The 22,970-nt window shown below is 41.9% G+C and overlaps 1 protein-coding gene across 1 annotated transcript in view; it reads left to right on the forward strand.

Annotated features, from left to right (window-relative positions):
• Window positions 1-20,986, forward strand: part of LOC126342597 (uncharacterized) — a 746,980-nt gene extending 725,994 nt beyond the window's left edge. Inside the window, exons 5-6 of the mRNA XM_050001873.1 lie at window positions 20,708-20,923; window positions 20,973-20,986. Of these exons, the coding sequence (XP_049857830.1) occupies window positions 20,708-20,923; window positions 20,973-20,986 (230 nt within the window). The remainder of the gene's footprint in view (window positions 1-20,707; window positions 20,924-20,972) is intronic.
• Window positions 20,987-22,970: the final 1,984 nt, after the last annotated feature.

Genomic DNA, 22,970 nt, shown 5'->3' on the forward strand with positions numbered 1-22,970 from the left:
TCGCAGAAGAGCTTCTGTAAAGTTTGGAAGGTAGGAGACGGATACTGGCAGAAGTAAAACTGTGAGTACCGAGCGTGAGTCGTGCTTCGGTGGCTCAGTTGGTAGATCACTTGCCCGCGAAAGGCAAAGGTCCCGAGTTCGAGTCTCGGTCGGGCACACAGTTTTAATCTGCCAGGAAGTTTCATATCAGCGCACACTCCGCTGCAGAGTGAAAATCTCATTCTGGAACCCTGGCGAAATTTATAGCAATGGAAATAACATTATGAGTGCCATATAAATTACAAAGTTAAACACAGAAGAAAAGGCAGATGGTAGGAAAGAGTACTTTGATGGCCTCGCCAATCTGGAATACTTGTCTGATGACGTTATATAACATGATACCTGAGTCGATATGGATGCCATAGGGGATCCAATATTAGCATCAAAATTTAAAAGAGCTCAAGAAGACACGAGATCAGATAAGTCAGAAGGGATATACATAACATTCCATATTAATTTCTAAAATCATTATGGCAAGTGGGAACCAAACTACTATTATAGTTGATGTGCAGAATCTGTCATATTGGCGTCGTACCATCGTATTTCCGTAAAAATATTATCCACACAATTCCGGAAATAGCAAGGCACATAAGTGCGAAAACTGTCGTATGATCAGCTGTACAGCTCATGCTTCGAAGCTGTTGATGTGAGTAATATGGAGAAGACTAGAAAAGAAAATTTAGAATCTATTACAAGACGATTATTTTGGCTTGAGGTAATGTAAAGGCACCAGATAGGCAAAAGTCACTGTATATTTATAATGAAAGCAAGGCTGAAGAATGATTAAAACATACTCATAGCATTCGTCTACCTGTGAAAAGCGATAGACAACGTAAACTGGTGTAATATGTTCGAAATTGGTGAAATTATAGGGAAAGACGGGTAATATTCAACAGGTACATGAACCAAGAGGGAACAATACGATTGCAAAACAAAGAAGCGCTTGGATTAAAAACGATGTAAGACAGGTGCACACACTTTCGCCTCTACTTTTCAGTGTGTATACATCGAAACGGGAATGAGAGAAATAAACAGAAGAGTAAAGAGTGGGATTAAAGTTCCAGTAGAGAGGATATCACTGATACGATCTGTTGAAGACATTTCTGTCCTCTGTGAATGTGAACGCATTTGTCTGATGGAATGAACAGTCTAATGAGTACGGAAAATGATTTGTGAGTAAACCTGAAGAAGCCAATGGTAGTGAGATGATCAGAAATGAAAATAGCGACAAATTTATCAAAAATGGCGATTAAGATATTGACGAAATTAAGGAATTTGCTACTTTGGAAGTAAAATCCCCCGTGACAGACGAAGTAAGTAGTGCAGGCAAGAAGGGCATTACAGGCCACGAGAAATATACTGTTATTAAACAGTGTCATTAATTGGAAGAAGAAACTTCTGAGAATGAACTTTTGTAGACTGGCAATGTGTGACAGTGAATCGTCGACAGTAGGAAAACCGTAAAGTAAGATAATAGAGAGGAAATCAGGTGGGATGATAAGAAATGACGAGCTTCTCTGCAGTTTCCGTGAAGGAAGGAACATGTGGAAAACAGAGACAAGAGGAAGAAACAAGATGACTGGTCATGTTTCAAGACATCAGGAAATAACCTCCATGGCACTAGAGGAAACTGTAAAGGGTAGAAATTGTAAGAGAAGACAGAAAGTTGAATACATACAGCAAATAACTGAGGTCGTAGGGTGCAATTGCTGTCCAGACATGAAAAGGTTAACTCAGAGAGGGATTCGTGGCGGTCAGCATTAAACTAGCCAGACGACTGATGACTTAAAAACTTTACTTCTCATATGTGTCAGCATGTATGATGTTGTTTAGTATAAGAATGATTTGTGATATGAAATCCCAAAGTTCTTTATTTGGACGTAACATTTTCATAGGTAACCTGTATTGTAGAATGAAGATACAGGGGGCACGATATTTACGTTCATTGCAGTTGATATGTGCTTGGAGCACTTAGTAACTGCACTTACGGTCTGTTTGCTATCTTGTCCTGATTGGACGTGATTGTGCTCCGTTCCTCTTCTTGCTATTTCGTGGATAAACTCCACTTGGAGTTTGCCCATCAAGGACTGACTGCACAAGCAGTAAATAACCCACGATTATGTGGGTCCAACCTAAAACTATGTAGCAATGTCAGTGAACCACTATAAAAACAAAATTTTTAAAACTGGCATTGTGCATCCAGGTGAGTTTGTTATCGGCTTTTATTGTTCCGGTAAGGCTTTTCATTTCTCTGGTCCTCGTCCACATTCATATATCCCACGTAAAACATTACTCCTGGGACACGATATTTCGCAAATATTAAGATATGTAAAATTCTGCTAACTAATGAAACTTACTAGCAGATGAAAACAGTGTGCCGATCGGGGGCGCGAACCTCGGATCTGAGCGTTTCGCGAGCATGTACTCTCCCAACTGAGCTATCCAAGCACGACTCGCATCCAGTCCTCACAGCATTACTTCCGCCGGTATCTCATCTAGTACCTTCCAAACTAGTAAGTAAATCTGTGAGGATGTGTCGTGAGTCGAGTTTGGGTAGCTTAGACTGTAGAACATGTTTCCCCTAATGGCTAAGGTCCCGACCTCCAATCTCGCTGCGGTACACAGTTTTAATGCGAAATTAAGTTTCACATCAGCGCACACTCCCCTGCAGAGTGAAAATTTTATTAATTTTGTTAATAATTATCTGATCCAATTTTTTATACCTTCGCCTAGAGTCCCACATTTAAGTTTTCAACATCTGACTGCTGCGAAATTATACCGAGTAATTACGCTACGTTATATTAGACTAATTACGGCACATACAATGGGTGGTTGCAATTTATGGTGGAGCTCGTTAAAACAATGACTGTGGCTTTCTGCTGTTGTACGTAAACTGACTTTCTCGTTGTAAAGAGGGAGACTATTGAATACACAGAGAATAAAATAAATCTTTGCTCTACACATCGTACGTGACTAAATCTGTGTATAATTAGGTATAGGAATGAATCTTGTTACATTGGAGGGGCAAAATATAAATGGCATACTGCAAAGTTAAGCCTACATTAGGGCAAGTATTGCTCGATAGATGTTAAAGAATAGAGTTCAGAAGTGGAGAATCATTGAACGAAATTGCAATAGCTGAAACGACTCCTGCCACTATATTGAACGCACCGGACTTACTGCCTCCATGTTTTATATACATGTGAGACTTTAAAGTATGTAGAATGTTTCTTACCCAGTGCCACTGGCTATCGTAGCTGTTAGAAAACATCTGGTGCGTCACACAACTAACATTCAACAAATTACAAGGCATACCTCTTGTGGGAGGTCACGAGGCAGCTAGGTGGACCATGCCTTAACCGAATTGGTTTGTAGGATTGAAAATTATAATGTGTCTAGTATACTGTTCACGTGAAAAGCGGTTCCCACGCAGCCTTCTTTCACGCTTGCTATGTTTGCGTACCGTGTTTGAGCAGAAAACACGATACGCAAACATAACAGAGTTAACGCGAGTCACTAACAAATTACCGACACTACATGTTTCTATTACAATGACCGATGACTGTGCTGACCGGAAGTGTGTCCAAAAGAAACAGAAAATCATTGCAAAATTCATGTTCACACAAAATATAAAATCCTGGGAAAATGCTGAGAAGAAAAGATACTTATAGTGTTACTACAGCACGATGCAGAATCACCATAATCACAATTTTGTGTGCCTTTCGCGACAAATATAAACATCACGACAGCTGTATAACATGAGTTACTTTGTTGGTAAGTGTTATAAAACATAGCATTTTATATGAATTTCTGTGATAAGCGCCTTGAACTGGGAAAATCTTCTGATACCGAGGCACATAGTTTTTTCTAAAATGGCTCTGAGCACTATGCGACTTAACATCTGAGATCATCAGTCCCCTAGAACTTAGTACTAGTTAAACTTAACTAACCTAAGCATATCACACACATCCATCCCCGAGACAGGATTCGAACCTGCGACCGTAGAGGTCGCACGGTTCCAGACTGAAACGCCTAGAACCGGTCTGCCCCACCGGCCGGCACTTTCTCTCTAGACTTCATTATTACACAGCTGCCAAAGGGCATGTAGTGCCACAGAAGCCACTATACCCGACAGCAGAAGATAATCGAAATGTCCTTCCTACCAAATTCAGTAATCAGATGGTGAGAATGTTCAGCTGTCTGCTTTAAATTACTTATTCGGTATTGTGGCTTAGACTATCAATAACGCAATCTAAACGTAACTTTTGCTCTTTAGGACCCGTACTACAAAATACTAGTATGTCTTTTAATGACATGATTGTTATGAACAATAACCATCTACACTGCTCTGTAAATTGTTTTTATTTCATATCTAAACAGTGAACACACTTGATGGTTCATCCCCTGAATAATATTGTTTTGGAACTTACCTTCATTCACGAGTTTCCCCTATACATAACTTCACTTAGCACTGTTCAGCACCCAGTAGCTTCACGTCAAGCTAAAAATTTGACACTTATGTCGTATCCTTTAAACAGGTTTTTAACATTAAACTGTTATTACCATTACTGCCTTACCTCAAGCGTAGATTACGTCATTTTCAGTTGCCAGTGGCAAACAAAGAAGTACCTCCACCTGCATGGGACTGACTTGTGCAGTCATACTTTCAATTATTTTTAAATCACCAGTGCTAACGTTTGTCCCAAATAACTTGGTTAACAAGAGACAAATTTATGAAGACTATTGCTACCCGCTTTCAGGCGGACGTTAGTCAAATAGAACTGCCGTAATACGGCGATATTGTAAATTACAACGGGAAGGTTTAAAGGTTACTTTGTCGAGTTAAATACTTCGATCATGAGGCCAGGGGCTTTTCACTAATCGTTGCAGGAAAACCACTCATCACGGTAAATAAATGAAGTCTGTATCGTACAGAACTACCCGTACATTTACTCTCATGCCTTTTAAATATTAAATAACGCATCACCATGAACATTCTTTCGTGAACTGTTCATATACACTGGCACAAAACTAACGTAACATCAAAAGTAATTAATGTCGAATAATGTAATTTCTGGAATATATTTGTGTAGGTGATATATTTAAGTGACTAACATTCCAAGATAGCAGGTTAATGAAAGCTCAAATGAGCCATTGCTAATGTGAAGTGGTGGTGCATTAGTTACTGCAGGAGCCAAACTCTTGAGTGCTAGCACGCAAACGTGCACGCATCGTGTTGTTCGGATGTCGGATACCTGTTCCGCTTGGTCGGTCAGTACAGCGACGATTAACGCTGTTTGTGAGTGACACTAGTGCTGTCACGCTACGATGTCCTATATGTGCTCGTTAGGAGACAGACCTGGTGATCGAGCAGATAGGTTGGTTGTAGGTCCCCCGGCAAGCTTCCTTCTAACCAACAATCGGCTATCACCGGCACAGAGGCAGAACAAGTTTTCTCGAGGAAACGCAACACACCGCCATTCTGCCCTCCAATGAGCTCTCGTTTGACTCCAGAAGTCGCAAATAGCGGTGGTTTGGGTTTAGGGTAGTGAAAGGTATAAGGCGTCTGGCTCGGACCTGTCACTGAAGTAACCGATTTGTAACGTTGCCTTCTGCTCTAAATTCTGTGGTACACGTGGCCGTATGCAGGCCGATCTACTTGTGACAGTACATTCTCGTGACCTTCGCTGACAGCAATCGTGTACATTGGCTATATTCCCCCAAAGTCTCTCTGCAGTGTTGTAGAAGGAATATCCAGCTTCAGGTAGCACAATTTCAAGACCACATTCAAAGTACAAGAAGTGCCTATAATGGCGTCTTTTTGCCTTAAAATGATTCTTAACTAACATCAACTTACAGGTAACGACAATTCACGGCAGTCACAGCTTATATTTAAAGAAAACCTATTTTCCATCCCCAAAGTGGCTACTAGTGCCACTCTTATGCAACTAGCGTGAAAACAGTACCTTTCAGATGTAGAAACACGCCTACTAACTTTCGTTTATGTCGCACAATCTTTATACGTGTTGCGATTCTTTCTTTACGATTATTTTGTATACACTATGTAGCTGTTGATTTGGGTAATATTGCATTATACTACTGGGCATTGTCCAAACTCACTTACGATGTTTTAGAGAAACCTTAATCGCGTCCTCTGCTCACTCCATGACATGTGTGCCAAATGTGTTTGCGCCAATACCGAGCAGTGTTTTCCTCTTCAGTTGAGTGCTTGCTGACGTATGACGGGAAAGAAAATGCCTTCGAACTGGCTGAGTGAACTCCATTCATGTTTTTGAACCCTTTGAAAGTAATTTCAAAATCATTGTGGTGGTTATAATTTTCATGCATCTATACACACAAGTATTTAAAATTCCATACTACACATTTTGCAAAATTTACTACTTTGATATCTAATTTCCTTTTGTATTATTAGTAAACAATCCTTTTGCTTCTAAAAATTATTTTCATATCTTGCCGAGTGCTTTACGCACTCACACCTCCCCTAAAGGGGAGGAAGGCAATGAACATTATCACACTGCGCAGTTCTCTATTGCTTGAGTCACAAGATAAGTTGCTCGTTATCGTTCTCTTCCCAGCGGTCTGGGAACAATTCAAGTTCTCCCAATAGCAATGTGGCGGATCAATGTGTGAAGTATAGATTACAAATCAAAAGGAAATCTGTCTACGCAATACATGCAATTTATCAATTGAGAACAAATGCTGACTGAGAAAAGCCAATAGACAACGACATTGGTTTATCACGTGTGATGTGGGCTGTTACTTACTTAATCTGTAATTATCTGGGGTTGCCTGTCTTAGCGGGCTGTTCCAGCTCGAGTGCCCGCCAGCCAGGTGAGCGGAGGTAAGGGAACTTCACAGATTGGGACAGTCAGATTAACTAGATGAAGCCTACAGGGTGTTGTGGGCTTCCCGGCTGACGGATTTGCTACCCGTGACGTCCACGTGGTGTTTCGGATTACACTTATCTGGCCGTGGGCTTTCTGACCGTCAATGGAAGACACGACATGTGGAAGGGGGTAGCGGATTGAGTTGAGGGGGTTACTTATCGGCCCGTTTCGTAATAAGAACATTCCTTCACATTTATTCAGGGTACGTACTGGCTAGGCACAGAGTACATATTCATGCTCAATCGTTATATTTTATTTTTTTAAATTTTAGCTTTTCGTTTCTTAATTTTTTAAAACTTTTCGTTCTTTCTACAATCATACTGCATCAAATGGCTAAACTTCTACGCTCCTTCCATGAGTTTTACTTTTTCACACATTTCCTCTCGTTTGTAAGAAAGCCAGAGGTTTTAAACGGCTTCTTAAATCCTTCTAGGCGTTATGTATTCTTATATGTCTTGGTTTATTGAGGTATTTTGTTTCTTACGACAGCCTCATGATAACCCTTGACGCTTGTTAAAAATATTACATACTGTAATTGGTACACTATTACCTTCCATCCACAGGCTTACCATATAGCCTGCGAATAGCATGTCCTTTTCTCCACTAGGAATTCCCTCTATTATTAGTGTCCACGTTTCATCGACCCCATTTGTTAGACGATGTGCCACTACAGCACACAAAAGGCAAAACAATGGACACCTTCCCTATTCCTGTTTTCCCCCGTTAACGCCCGTTCTTGTGTTTTTGTCCTCAGATATTGAATGAAATGATAATTGCAACCGGAAAGAAATATTTCATAGAATTAATTGCAGCTATTTCAGTCTTCCTCTCCAATTTTCGGTGACCATGCAGACATCCTGTTCTGTGCTCCAGAAAAAAGTATTTTATATGCATGTTGACTTTTGCTGGCAAGTCCATGTGTGCTTCCAATAACACTTTGTATGATGTATTCTTGTTAGAAATTTTCGAGCAAGTGTGAAACGCAACATCCATAACAATGAGGATTTTCTCCGCTTCTTCACAAGTGAACACCACGAGTTTTATCAGGAACACAACCAAGTCCATTTTTCAGAAAAACTGCTACCTTCAGTTAATTTGAAAATCAGCAAATTTAGAGTTTCTCCCCGAATATCCGTGATGAACTCTTCTCTGGTTATCAGCAAAGTCAAGGCGTCGTTCTGCGGCAAGGTTTCAACAAGTTTCCTACTTGTCATCTTTAAATATCGCCTGAAGATGACTAGTAGCAAACTTGTTGAGTCGTCCTGGTGTTCGATTGTGAAGAAGTGTAGAATATCCTTTACGAAATTGGAAATATTGTTATGGATGAGACGTTTCACATTTGCTCGAAAAATTCAGGCAAGTGTACACGACACACAGTGATATTGTAAGTCTTCCAGTTTACGCGTGAAAATCACAAGCAGGTAACCTTTTGAACTTCATCATACATTTCAAAATGATTTTACTCGTTAGAATCTCCGAATTAGTGTCCGGGTTATGGATCGTCCCCATAGCTTCCTTTCTTGCTTCACACCGAACAGTCTAGTCCTCATAATCTGGCATGTTTGTTGTTGTTGTTGTCTGCAGTCTGAGACTGGTTTGATGCAGCTCTCCATGCTACTCTATCCTGAGCAAGCTTCTTCATCTCCCAGTACCTACTGCAACCTACATCCTTCTGAATCTGCTTAATGTATTCATCTCTTGGTCTCCCTCTACGATTTTTACCCTCCACGCTGCCCTCCAACGCTAAATTTGGGATTCCTTGATGCCTCAAAACATGTCCTACCAACCGCTCCCTTCTTCTAGTCAAGTTGTGCCACAAATTTCTCTTCTCCCCAGTCCTATTCAATACCTCCTCATTAGTTACGTGATCTAGCATTCTTCTGTAGCACCACATTTCGAAAGCTTCTATTCTCTTCTTGTTCAAACTAGTTACCGTCCATGTTTCACTTCCATACATGGCTACACTCCAAACAAATACTTTCAGAAACGACTTCCTGATACATAAATCTATATTCGATGTTGACAAATTTCTCTTCCTCAGAAACGCTTTCCTTGCCATTGCCAGTCTACATTTTATATCCTCTCTACTTCGACCATCATCAGTTATTTTACTTCCTAAATAGCAAAACTCCTTTGCTACTTTAAGTGTCTCATTTCCTAATCTAATTCCCTCAGCATCACCCGATTCAATTTGACTACATTTCATTATCCTCGTTTTGCTTTTGTTGATGTTCATCTTATATCCTCCTTTCAAGACACTGTCCATTCCGTTCAACTGCTCTTCCAAGTCCTTTGCCCTCTCTGACAGAATTACAATGTAATCGGCGAACCTCAAATAATCTGGCGTATTTGCGATGAAATCTAAACTTTAATCTTTCAGATATTAAAATTGCTCTTTAAAAATTTGGGAAACAGGCACGTTCTAGATTCAGTTTTTCACTGTGCAGCGGAGCGTGCGCTGATATAAAAATTCTCAGAAAATTAAAACTGCGTGCCTGATAGTCAGTTGGTGAACAACTGCGTGTCTCTTTGAATAGTAACGATATTTAAGCATTATGAAGTGCTATGTCAAACACGTCTTCAGGTTTTCTCGCAAAATCTGTTTCTCTTTCGCTTATGAAAATCCGACGGTCTTCCAGTAATTTTTATATATGTTCTTATTTATTTAGACGTTATAGTCGTCCCCGCTGTTGAAACAAAGGTTCCATTTTTGGTACATAATTTATTAACAACTAGTGCAGGACTTTGATGCACAGTTAATCTACACAGCCGCAGATAGTCAAAGAAAATCGTAACTTATATCTGAGATGGCAGCTGGATTCCTCTTATTTAGTGGGAGTAACGCCTAAATAAATAACTTCTCTCTCGTGAAGGAACGAAGCCGTGGTCCTTGATACGACAGCTATCCTACCTCCGAACTGTAAGACTACTTGGGTGGTCCGAGTCGAGTAATGCTAGGTTACGGCTCGGTTCACTCTGCTCTCTGTCTACCTGTCTTGTGGTCGGAAACAGACCACCTCACCACACCAATGCGATCTGCGATTTGAGGACGTATTCATTTGTGGAGACAGGAAAACAAAGTGATTACACTGGCTAATTTTAAGATTTACATGTAGAAATAATAGTGAAGTTGATGGTTTTAGTTTGCTCTCACAACACATAACAATCTGAGACACAAAGACAGATAACCACAGACAATCAGGTACAAAATTCTATGCAGCACATGGGAAGCGGTCTACATAGGTCAAAAGGGGGAGAGGATCACTCGAAGTATATAGGGAACACGTAAATGTGCACCACACAATCAGTTTTACTAAATGAACAACAGCCACTCCCATAAAGGACACACGCCACCTATCCCATTACATCAAGAAAGATCTTCATATACTGCATAAAGTAGACAAAGGGTAAAAAATTGATTTGCAAGACTAAATAGATATTTCCGTTCTTAGCTCAGTACATGGTGACATGTTTCTAAATATTAAACTGTATTCACAGTTTCTTAAAGAAATCGTTAAAAGTTGGTACTCTGTTTTATTTAAAAATGAAAGTAGTTTATGTAAGCAGTTAAGAAAGACAGGAATGGTATAAACATCTGAATGTGAAATTGTTAATTTCTGATCATGGAGTTGAAAAAGTGGGGAAAAGACACTATGTACTTTCGCTGTACGTAGTTTTGAAGCCAGAGTGGGCAGTCTTAAACACCGCAAAATATTATCAGAGTGCTGCTTTCGATTGCTCCTTGTTCATTATTTCTGTCATCTCCATGCAACAACTGTTTTATGTATTAAAAGCAACAGTGATAACGTGAAGAACATAGTGTCAGGAACGAAATTTCATTATTCTGAACTTAACTGCGTGTGTTCTCTGGTAATACGACACATTTAGCCTCGTTGATGTAACTGGGTTTTTGCTGATATACTTGGAATAACCATGAACAGAAGAAAGTGACGTGAAAAGCATGCTTCCTTAATCATTTAGTTCTAATTTTACTATATTTGTATCAATTGCAAATGTAGCTGCAACTTCCGAAACCTTGTTTGCTTACTGATACTGCTTCGTGTGCGTTACATTGTCGGGTTTCAGCTCGTATGTAGAATATTTTTAATGATCTCGTTTGCAAAATCTTACACACAGATGACCGATGTCTTCGGCTGTTATAGCCAGAACTTTTTTCAGGAAGAAGGAAATGTGAACAATGAATAATTACCGGACGGAGGAATTCAGAGCGTAACAGTCGTAAATCATGAATACAAAAGAAAATATTTCTTTAATGTCTCCATTTACGAATGAAAGGTGATTGCTTTAAACTTGCTGGCAGTTTTGATGAAACAACTACGTCTACACACAATCGAAGCAGCAGATTCTATTTGAGATACAGTCTCGCTGCGGTACACAGTTTTAATGCGAAATTAAGTTTCACATCAGCGCACACTCCCCTGCAGAGTGAAAATTTTATTCTGTAATTATAACTTATTATCATATATCACTGACTGATTAGAGTACTGTGGTGTGGTCGGTTTTTTATGAAGTGCCCCCCCCCCCCTTTCTTTCGGCATGTCGTGTCAACAATTATCTGATTCATTTTTATATACCTTCGCCTAGAGTCCCACATTAAAATTTTCAACATCTGACTGTGTCGCCGTTGTTCAATGGCAAGGGAACGTTATACCGGTAGTTAATTTTGACCATCCACTGTAGTCAGGATTCTGGGAATAAAAATTTGTGTATGTTAATTTCGTCCATCTACCCAGGAACTATTTACTCTTCGTACAGTTCTCTGCGAAATTATACCGAGTAATTACGCTACGTTATTTTAGACTAATTATGGCTCATACAATGGGTGGTTCCAATTTATGGTGGAGCTCGTTAGAACAATGACTGTGGCTTTCTGCTGTTGTACGTGAACTGACTTTCTCGTTGTAAAGAGGGAAACTATTGAATACACAGAGAGTAAAATAAATATTTGCTCTACACATCGTAGGTGACCATATCTGTGTAAAATTAGGTATAGGAATGAATCTTGTTACATTGGAGGTGCAAAATATAAATGGCATACTGCAAGTATGTATACAAAAGAAAATATTTCTTTAATGTCTCAATTTACGAATGAAAGGTGATTCCTTTAAACTTGCTGGCAGTTTTGATGAAACAACTACGTCTACACACAATCGAAGCAGCAAATGCTATTTGAGATACAGCCCCAAAAGTCGATAGGTATCTCCAACGGTCTCGAAACTGGGCACGGGCTCATCAGAGTGACATGACGCGGTGAACCATGAAAATACAAAAGCAGTGAACCAAATGCCGGACATCGGCCTCCGTGACGTAATGGCAACCTCTTTCTTTCTTTACCTCCGTGTGTTTCTTAGGGTGATCTATGTGCAGATATTTCAAACAAAAATATAATTAAATACATTGATGAAATAATGTAAAATATACAACCTCTAAAATAAACGCATCTTTCTGTAGAGAGTTATATTTCGTCACGTTTGCCCAACGGTACACCCAGCAAATGAATGTTATCGCAATTCACGTTAACGTACATGTAACTGCGATGCAACCGGCTACTACACCAAGCGTTGATTAAATAGTAGTGTAAGGTGACCGAAGCAGAGGAAATTGATTTATAAATTTGAAACACAGTCACAGCCATCAAACATTTCTTCACGACATGGATAAAATTTAGTTTTATGGCTTTTCGGTTTTCGATGTCTCGGTAGCAGTGTTTCATACATTTCATTTTTGCATGGAATATAACGAAAGCTGAGGGAAGGGGTGGGGAAGTGGACAACTCAGGAAAAATTATTAAAAAAATCAAAATGCGCCAAAGGAGAGTCATCCTGTAGTTCACTTGTGGACGTTCTCCATGGTGCTGCGTTGGAACAGCTTAGTTCGTAATAAAGGGTGACTATAATTAAACTTTCACTACGTGACACAGTGCCGACAGAAAATAGTTTACCCTATGGGTACGAAACTGGTCAGGAATGATGTTCAGACTTTGCTCTGCAAGATTTGCATTGTTCGTACTGTTAGTTTTGTGACTTCTCGTCAGGCGCCGATACTGGTACGGCGACGTAGGGTTGAAACTGAAGCATCAGTGTGTTACAGTTGCAGACAGACAACATGGGCCAGGACAAGGTGAAAAGGGATTTAGTCGTAGACCTGTTTCATCGAAACAATTGCGATAGCTCTGCTATTCTTCATCAATACAGACGGATTAAAGGAATACGGAGAGTTTCTCTTTGCGCCGCGGGGTTGAAGAACAAGATTGGAAAGTTCGAAAGAACTGGTGGTTTGGGAATTGCTTCTGGGAGAGACTGGCGGCAAGTTGCACAAAAATTGTTGAGGAAGTTTCTGTATCGATGTCTGAGAATGCTAGACGGAATGTGCGAGCTTCGATCAGTGCAGAAGCTGTGTAACGAAGCTGAACATTTCATGGTCCACCTTTCGAAAAGTGGTGCGAACAATTATGAAATGGTGTCCGTACAACTTCTAGTGCGGTTCCACGCTGTGGTGGATGCTGATGGTCGTCACACTGAACAATGTTTGTAACCTGGTAACAGACACATGATAATGAATTAATATCGCTAGTTTGCTTTTGTTCTACAGTATACTGTACAACAAAAGTAAACTAGCGATATTCATTTATTACAATGTTGCTCTACCAAGAACCGACGGAAGATTAACATGTAAACATGGTACTCAGTCAACAAATGTTGAATTCTGAAATTAAAATGTGTTTTATGCGAAGGTTTATTCGTTGTCTCTCTTCTGCATGATCTTGTAAATTTTTCCACAAATTTTCATTGTGCAACGACAACTCGTTTGTTTAAAATTTTCAAATGTGCGTGGTTTCCTAAGGGACCAAACTGCTTAGGTCATCGGTCCTTAGATTTCCACACTATTTCAACTAACCCATCGTAAGAACACCACACAATAATGCCAGAGGGAGGACTCAAACCTCTGATGGGAGGGGCAGCGCAGATCATGACATGTCGCCTCAAATCGCGCGGTCACTCCGCGCGGTTGACTCGTTTGTCATAAAGGCCGTCTCAAGTACCGAAACTTTTATGTATATATTTTTATTTATCTGTGTTGACTCGGCTGTTGCATACACTAATATGAAATAGAGAATAGCGAAAAAAAGGCGAAGGAATCGTTGGGAATAAGTGATATACAGCCGCAAAAAATGCAGTAGCGGAAGTACAAAAAATGTGCCTGAACTCGAACAAGGGTTTACCATTTCTCAATAGCGTTTGGATTAATGGCTTCGGCCATCGGGACACGGTCGCTGACCAGCATAAATTTCCAACTTATTGCACGCTGCAACGCATCCTCTCTCGTCTATTAACCCTCTACTAGCTAATTAATGAGTCCCGCAGAGTGTGACAGACCAGGCACCACTCAAACATATACATTTCTGTAATATGGCGTCAGCGCCTTCGCTTTTCTTTCAGTTCCGATACACTAATATCGTCACACCGCTTACGTGAATTATTAATTTAAGAATGGGGGATTAACGGACGACAGAGACTGCATTGCAGCATGTCGTAAAATGGGAATTTGAGTCGGTCAGGGACCGAATGCGGATGGCTGAAACTGTTAAGACAATCACCGACAAGAAGTGGTAAATCCCAGCTCGACTCCTGGTCCTGCATGATTTTACTCATTTTACAACCTGCGACATTGCACTGTTACATTATTGGCCATTAAAATTGCTACACCAAGAAGAAACGCAGATGATAAACAGGTATTCATTGGACAAATATATTATACTAGAACTGACATGTGATTACATTATCACGCAATTTGGGTGCATAGATCCTAAGAAATTAGTACCCAAACCAACCACCTCTGGCCGTAATAACGGCCTTGATACGCCTGGGCATTGGGTCAAACAGAGCTTTGATGGCGTGTACAGGTACAGCTGCCCATGCAGCTTCAACACGTCACCACGGTTTATCAAGAGTAGTGACTGGCGTCTTGTGACGAGCCAGCTGCTCGGCCACCATTGAGCAGACGTTTTCAGTTGGTCAGAGATCTGGAGAACGTGCTGGACAGGGCAGCATTCGAACATTTTCTGTATCCAGAAAGGCTCGTACAGGACCTGCATCATGCGGTCGTGCATTATCGTGATGTAATGTAAGTTTTCTCAGGGATCGAATGAAGGGTAGAGCCACGGGTCGTCACACATCAGAAATGTAACGTCCACTGTTGAAAGTACCGTAAATGCGAACAAGAGGTGATCGAGACGTGTGATCAATGGCACCCAATTCTACCACGCCGGTTGATACGCCAGTATGGCGAAGACGAATACACGCTTCCATTGTGCGTTCACCGCGATGTCGCGATGACGCTCTAAACAGAAACTGGATTCATTAGGAAAAAAAGACGTTTTGCCATTCGTTCCCCAGGTTCGTCGTTGTATACACCATCGCACGTGCTCCTGTCTGTGGTGCGGCGTCAAGGGTAACCACAGCCATGGTCTCCGAGATGATAGTCCATGCTGCTGCAAACGTCGTCGAACTGTTCGTGCAGATGGTTGTTGTCATGAAAACGTCCCCATCTGTTGACTGAGGGATCGAGACGTGGCTGCACGATCCGTTACAGCCATGATTGTAAGATGCCTGTCGTCTCGACTGCTAGTGATACGAGGCAGTTGGGATCCAACGCGCCGTTCCGTATTACCCTTCTGAATCCACCGATTCCATATTCCGCTAACAGTCATTGGATCTCGACCAACACGAGCAGCAATGTCGCGATACGATAAACCTCAGTCGCCATAGGCTACAATCCGACCATTGTCAGAGTCGGAAACGTAATGGTACGCATTTCTCCTCCTTACACGAGGCATCACAACAACGTTTCACCAGGGAACGCCGGTTAACTGCTGTTTGTGTATGAGAAATCGGTTGGAAACTTGCCTCATGTCAGCATGTTGTAGGTGTCTCCACCGGCGCCACCCTTGTGTGAGTTCTCTGAAAAGCTTATTATTTGCATATCACAGCATCTTCTTCCTGTCAGTTAAATTTCGGGTCTGTAGCAAGTCATCTTCGTGGTGTAGAAATTTCAGTGGTCAGTATTGTAGAATAAACAGTGGAACTAGATGTCACATCTTCCCACCCATTCCTTCCCTTTCTTTCCCCATTCTCTCTCTCTTATATGTGATAAAATCTTTCTTGTCCGTCAGTCTTCTGACTTCTCATATATCAGCCTTCTGAGTGGTTTATGGGACTCGCCATGAATTCGTGAGCCAACCTCTTCATCTTACAACCTACGTCCTCAATTACTTGCCCCATATATTTCAATTTCTAGTTTCCTCTTATACATTTTATCCTGTACCCTCCACTCTAGAACGATGGAACATTATACCTGATGTCTAAACAGACTTTCAACCATCTTGTCTCTTCTTCTTGTCGGTGACTTCTATATATTCCGTTTCTCGCCGATTCTCTAGAGAACCTCATAATTCCTTACGTTATCAATCCACCAAAGTCTGTAGCATCACATCCTATATGCTTCGATTCTATCCTTTCCGGTTTTCCCACAGTCCAGCGTTCACTATCACACAATAAAGTGCTCCATAACACGTTATCAGAAATTTCTTCCTCAAATTAAGGCCAAGGAACGCTCTTTTTGACATTGCCAGTGCCCTTTCAATGCGCTCCTTGCACCTCCCATCAAAACTTATTTTTCTATCTAGGTAGCAGAATCCCTTAACTTCGTCTACTTCTGATCACTAGTTCTGATATTAAGTTTATCTTTGTTCTCATTTGCGCTACATCTTATTACTTTCGCATTTCATCGATTTTCAGTCAATCCATATTATGTACTCATTAGACTGTTCATTCAGCAGAACCTGTAGTTTTTCTTCATTATCATTGATGATAGCAATTCCAGCAGCTAAACTTATCACTGATATCCTTTGAAATTGCATTATAGTGACACCCTTCCATCTTCTCTAGTTCCGTCAGTGCGTAAGCAATGCCTAGATTGAACAGTAGGGCCAAATGCTACATCTCTCTCTTACACCCTTCTTAATCGAAGTACTTCGTTCTTGGTCTTCCTCTTACTGTTCCCGCTTTGTTCTTGTCGATATTGTATATTACTCGTCATGCTCTACAGCTTACAAGAATTTTCCTCAGAATTTCTGACATCTTGCACCATTTAACAGTAACGAACGTTTTACCAGGTCAACGAATCCTAGAAAGGTGTAAATATTTTCCTTCAGTCTCGCTTTCATTACCAACCACAACGTCAGAATTTCCTCTCTGGTGCATTTAGCTTCCGTAAAGCCTCAACCTTCTTTTCTATTTTTGTGCACATTATTCCTCTCAGCAACTTGGATGCATGAGCAGTTAAGGTGACTGAGCGCTAATTCTCGCACTTGTAGACTCTTGCAATTGTAGGAATTGTTTCGATGGCTTTTTTCGAAAGTCGGATGGTATATCGCCATACTCACACATTCCATATACAACTTGATTTGTTGCCACTTCCCCCCACCCAACGTGTTGATTTTAGAAATTCAAAGTGAATGTGATCTTACCCTTCCGTCTTATTCGGTCTTAAGGATCGACTAGACTAGGATTTACTTCCAATTTATTTCCAAAGCTGCTAATTCTAATTCTATATCCTCATTCTCTTCTATATCGTCTCCTGTTTCTTAGCCCTATCACATCAGCAAGTTCTCCTTCATTTAGGCCTTCAGTGTACTTTGTCAACCTATCCGTCCTTTGCGTTTAACAATGAATTCCCATTGCTCTCTTTATCATACCAGACTTCCTTTTAATTACACCGAACGTTATTTTTTTCTTTTCTGTACGCTGAGTCAGTCCATTCGACAATCGTTTCTTTATCGATTTCTGTTACCACCTTGCCTTACCTTCCCTGCACTTCCTATTTACTTCATTCGAAACTGACTTGTATATCTGCATTCCTGAGTTTGTCTGAAGGAGTTTCTTGATTGTTTCCTTCTTTATACTTATGTTGTTGTCCCCAGCTTCTGTGATATCAATTTTTAGAGCTGTCCATTCGCCTTCAACTGAACATCCTACTGAGCTATTCCTTTTCACAACATCTGTAGCCTCAGAGAGCTTCAAGCATATTACGTCATTCCCACGTACTTCTGCATCCCATTTAAATGCGCATTACTTCTTCCTGACTAGTCTCTTAAATTTCACCCTGCCATCCCTCACTACTAAACTGCAATCTGAGTCTATGTGCTCTCTTGGTTACATCTTACAATCCAGTATGTGATGTAGGATAATATGTCGGACCATGAAGTAGTTTAAGTAGTATCTTGACGTATCTATGGGCTCTATGGCCTTTTTCCAAGTACATGTGCTGTTACTAACTGTTTTTTACTGCAGAACTCAATTAGTCTTTCTCCTCTCCCATATCTACCACCAAGTGCATATTCTTTGTAACCCTTTCTTCTACTTGTTTCCCTACAATCACAACCACTACCCGGTCCTCCATTATATTTTCATCTCCTTTAAAGTACTGAAATACCCTTCCAAAAACCTCATATCCTTTCTCCAGCACTTCATCTTCGGTTCCCCCGTCGACGTGTATACCTGAATTATGGTTGTCAGTGTTGGTTTGCTGTCTGTTCTGATGACAACAACCCTATCACTGAACTGTCCACAGTAACTCATTCTCAGCTCTACCTTCCTATTCAAAATGTATTCTACGCCCGCTGCCATTTTCTGCTTTTGTTGATATTACTCATATTCGTGGGGCCAGACATCCTTGTCTTCTTTCCATTTCACTTCACCGACACCGCACAATATCTACACTGAACCTTCGCATATCCCTTTTCAAAATTTCTAGCTGCCCTGCCAAGCTCAAATTCCTGACATTTCATGTCCAGATTCGTGGAACATTATCCTTTCCTTGGTTATTGAAACTTTTTCTCATGTTCACCTCTCCCTTAGCAGCCCCCACTCGGAAATGCGAATGAGAAACTAGTCCGGAGTCTTTAGCGAACGGAGAGATTGTCGTGACACTTTTCCGTTTACAGGCTACCATTCCTGGGGATACACGTTATGTGTTTTTAATACAGTGGTTTTCATTGCCCCCCTGTATGATGTTTGCTTTTCTGGGGTGTCAACTGCGCGGTCATCAGCGTCCGTACTAAGTCGCAATTTTTTACACTGTCCAATTTTTACACAATCCAAATCAGCCACGGTCACGAATGATGATGACGATGAAATGATGAGGACAACAGAAACACCCAGTCCCCGGGCAGAGAAAAATCCCCCTCCACTCGGGAATCGAACCCGGGACCACGTGATCCAGAGGCAGCAACGTTAGCTACTAGACCACGAATTGCGGAAGCCCCCCCTCCCCCATTTTGCGTCCTCAGGCTGTTGATAATTGCTAATTCATCCACATATAATGAGAGTTTCACCTCTCTGGGACGTCCGCCCCCGGTAGCTGAGTGGTCGCCCCTCACACAGTTTCATCAGACACACTTTTTCCCCCAAGAATCTTATTTTCCGGTCCAAAAAACCAATGCAGTGACAAGGGTACGGGGAATGGAGTTGAGCTACGTCTATAGCGAATCGGATAAGGACGAAATGGATTTTTGGCATTTTCTCCTGAATGGACACACGAAGCTGCAACAGCATAAGAAATATGGGCAGGACTTCGCTAATTACTTGCGACTTACATTTACCGACCCGCCGGCCAGATGGGGTGTGACGGGTGAGAGATAAGATTGACGAAGAAGCCGAGATAGACATCGTTGACACTTACGGACCCTTACTTAATTTCGACTAGACGACCCAGTCTTACGCCAACGTCTGGAGAACGAGTCGATAGATGGCTTTCTTGCTCTATCGAACGTTGGATCGTGAGCAGGTATCGCCCCCGACACGAATTTTATTTCATTGCTACAGGAGCATGTTTCTTTGGTATTTGTACTATCCGCAACGTGTTCATGTCTTTCATTTGGACATTTTTAGTTTTATTCATTTCCTTAATTAATTAATTAAAAAAGATGGATAGAGCATCTATTTAAAAATTTAAAAAAAGTGGTCAGTGCGGCTGAATGTCAAGCATAAGGACCCGGGTTCGATTCTTTGCTGGGTCGGAGATTTTCTCCGCCCAGGGACTGTCCTAATCATCATCATTTCATCCCCATCGACGAGCAAGTCGCCGAAGTTGCGTCAAGTCGAAAGACTTGCATTAGGCGAGCGATCAACCTGGCGGGAGGCCCTAGCCACACGATTTTTTTTTATCATCCCTGGGACAAGAGAGTGCCCTGAGGCTCTGTCCGCTCCTCCGTTTGCTTTGACATGGCAGTTGGCAAAATGAGAGTGGCTTCTTTTGAGAGATGTCTTGGCCTCCATTGCTCATGGTTTTTATTCGCTGTTTAAGTAGTGAGGTGGTTCGAACCTGGGACTGAATTCGTTTTGATTATTAATGAAAGACGCTACCCATAGACGCCATGGGCCGCTCTGTGCTTGTTGTCAAAGTTCAATTATACGCACCCTGCCCTGTGGTACGGCTGTGTCAGCCATCAGTGTGTGTGCCCCGAGCCGGCCGGTGTGGCCGTGCGGTTCTAGGCACTTCAATCTGGAACCGCGTGATTACTACGGTCGCAAGTTCGAATCCTGCCTCGGGCATGGATGTGTGTGATGTCCTTAGGTTAGTTAGGTTTAAGTAGTTCTAAGTTCTAGGGGACTGATGACCACAGATATTAAGTCCCATAGTGCTCAGAGCCATTTGAACCATTTTTGTGTGCCCCGCAGGCCGGCCCATCCCGCGCCTGTACTGGCGGCTTAACGGCGCTCCGCCGCTGGAGGGCGCCCAGGAGCAGCAGCGGCTGCTGCCGGAGGGCGGCGTCGCGGCGTCGCTGCGACTGCCGCGGCTGTCGCGCGCCCTCCTGCTCGCCGTCGTCTCCTGCCAGGCCGTCAGCAGTCCCCACGTGCCGCCCGTCGCCGCCAGCGCCGCCGTCCACCTGCTGCGTGAGTACACTACAGCCTCTCCCACACTGCTTTACACTCGCCTACGTAGGCGAGGGCGGCTAGCACGGTGGATCAGCGAGTTCGGTCAGATGGTTTTCTGTCCCCTGTAGCAATAAAAAAAATGCGTGAACGAATCAAAGATGAACTTCAACAGGCGTCACGGGACGTCCGCTCCGAACAAATGCAACGAACAATAACGAACAAGATCAGATTAAAAAAGAGGATCGCCAACGCACGTTTGTGCAGTTGCGCTTGACCCATTGGTAAGCCGGATCGAATATATTGTCACGTCCCATATTTCCCCGTCAAGCTCGTGGTATAAATACCGCAGTTCCATGAAGTTAGGACATGTGGCCCTGTCCATGGAGACGTTAAGCTTGCCACCCCCCTTTGTGTTACTGGTGAAGCGTAGCCTATGTGTCGGCATTAGGTTTCACCCTCTCCCTTGTCTCTACATCACACACAGACACAGACACACACGCACACGCACACGCACACGCACACGCACACGCACACGCACACACGCACACACGCACACGCACACACGCACACGCACACACGCACACGCACACACGCACACGCACACGCACACACGCACACGCACACGCACACACGCACACGCACACGCACACGCACACACGCACACACACACACTCACACAGTGACACAATACATGCAAGTAGTATTATAAGAATTGTCGTGGAGCACGTTGCAAATAAAAAACAGAAAAGAATAACAAATCTTCCTTACAATAGAGATGGCAGTTATCGCTGAAACAATCTATCTTCGGTTATCTTTGTAGTTTTTAACGCAAGTTTAATCTGAGTGTTAAAAACGCTCAGAATAACCGGTTTGTGAAATATCCGATTTTCGGTATTTCAATCCTCTTCTTTCCTGTAATACATATACGAATCTAACAAAGATTTAAAAATTTTGGCTCACTGCGTTTGCATGAAATAAGTAGACCAGTAATTGAAAACTTAGTCTGTTCAAAGTTCGTTGCTTTTTCGAAAAGCAGTAAGTGGCTGAATACAACGGTAAATAAATAAATCAAATACCAGTATTCTCCTATTGCTGCAAATTTATTTGAAACTCTACTGAAGAATTATACTGTAATCTAGGATCATACCAATGTCTGGACATTACGAATCGTCAGTGCAAAACTGGTGAAAGCTGAGTCTTAAGACCTCAATTTTTCCATGTGAATTTATCCGTTTTTGAAAACTACAACTACATAAAGCCATATTACGTAGACATAAGCAACAGATCAGATACTTCCTATTTATACTATAAACTCTGAATGAGCTGCCCAGTTTTAAGTTTTCTCCTTAAATGATGTCGCCAAGTTGTTGCAGCTCATCCCGTTCTTAATCTTCCAGAGGCATTGTATTTCATTGATAACGCACTTTGCAGGCTAAAGATGGTGCCAGTCTGTAACAACTAGTGTCCGAGGACAACAACGAGAAACTACCATAGACAACGCATGGGTGTCATGTCTCGCACGCCACATGTACACGCGAACCAGTCTTGGCACTATGCCACAGGGCAACCGGTACATTAATGTCTCACCAATCCTGTAGTACCCAACCACGACACAACTGCACTTTGCCATCTGTGGCCGTCATGGGAAGCACGCATTCACATCACAGTAGACAAGCACAGCCGTGACTCTGGAAAACGTATCGCTCTGTGAATGATTTCAAGACCGTTACGCATATGCTAACAAGTGGTTGAGCATGTCTTCGCGAAATATCACAATAAAAACTCACGACAAGGAGAGCGAAGAGCTCTCACTCCCAGGTGCAGTACTGTTGCGGCGATTAATGTCAGTTTGTTTCTGGTTTCTGTCGGCATTGTTATTAAAATAGCACTGACTGCTTTTCCCATTTTCCATAAAAACGGAACATTTCAAAGCAATGCAGAATTTCTTAATAAAAATTACACGTTTCGTGAAAAAGGTTATTTAAACGCCAAAAAAATTACATTTCCGTGTTTTACCTGGTTGTTATTAAGGAAAAGGGAAAGCACTTGTTATTTTCGGGACCAG

Source organism: Schistocerca gregaria, chromosome 1 (genome assembly GCF_023897955.1).
Source record: "Schistocerca gregaria isolate iqSchGreg1 chromosome 1, iqSchGreg1.2, whole genome shotgun sequence".
Lineage (NCBI taxonomy): Eukaryota > Metazoa > Arthropoda > Insecta > Orthoptera > Acrididae > Schistocerca > Schistocerca gregaria.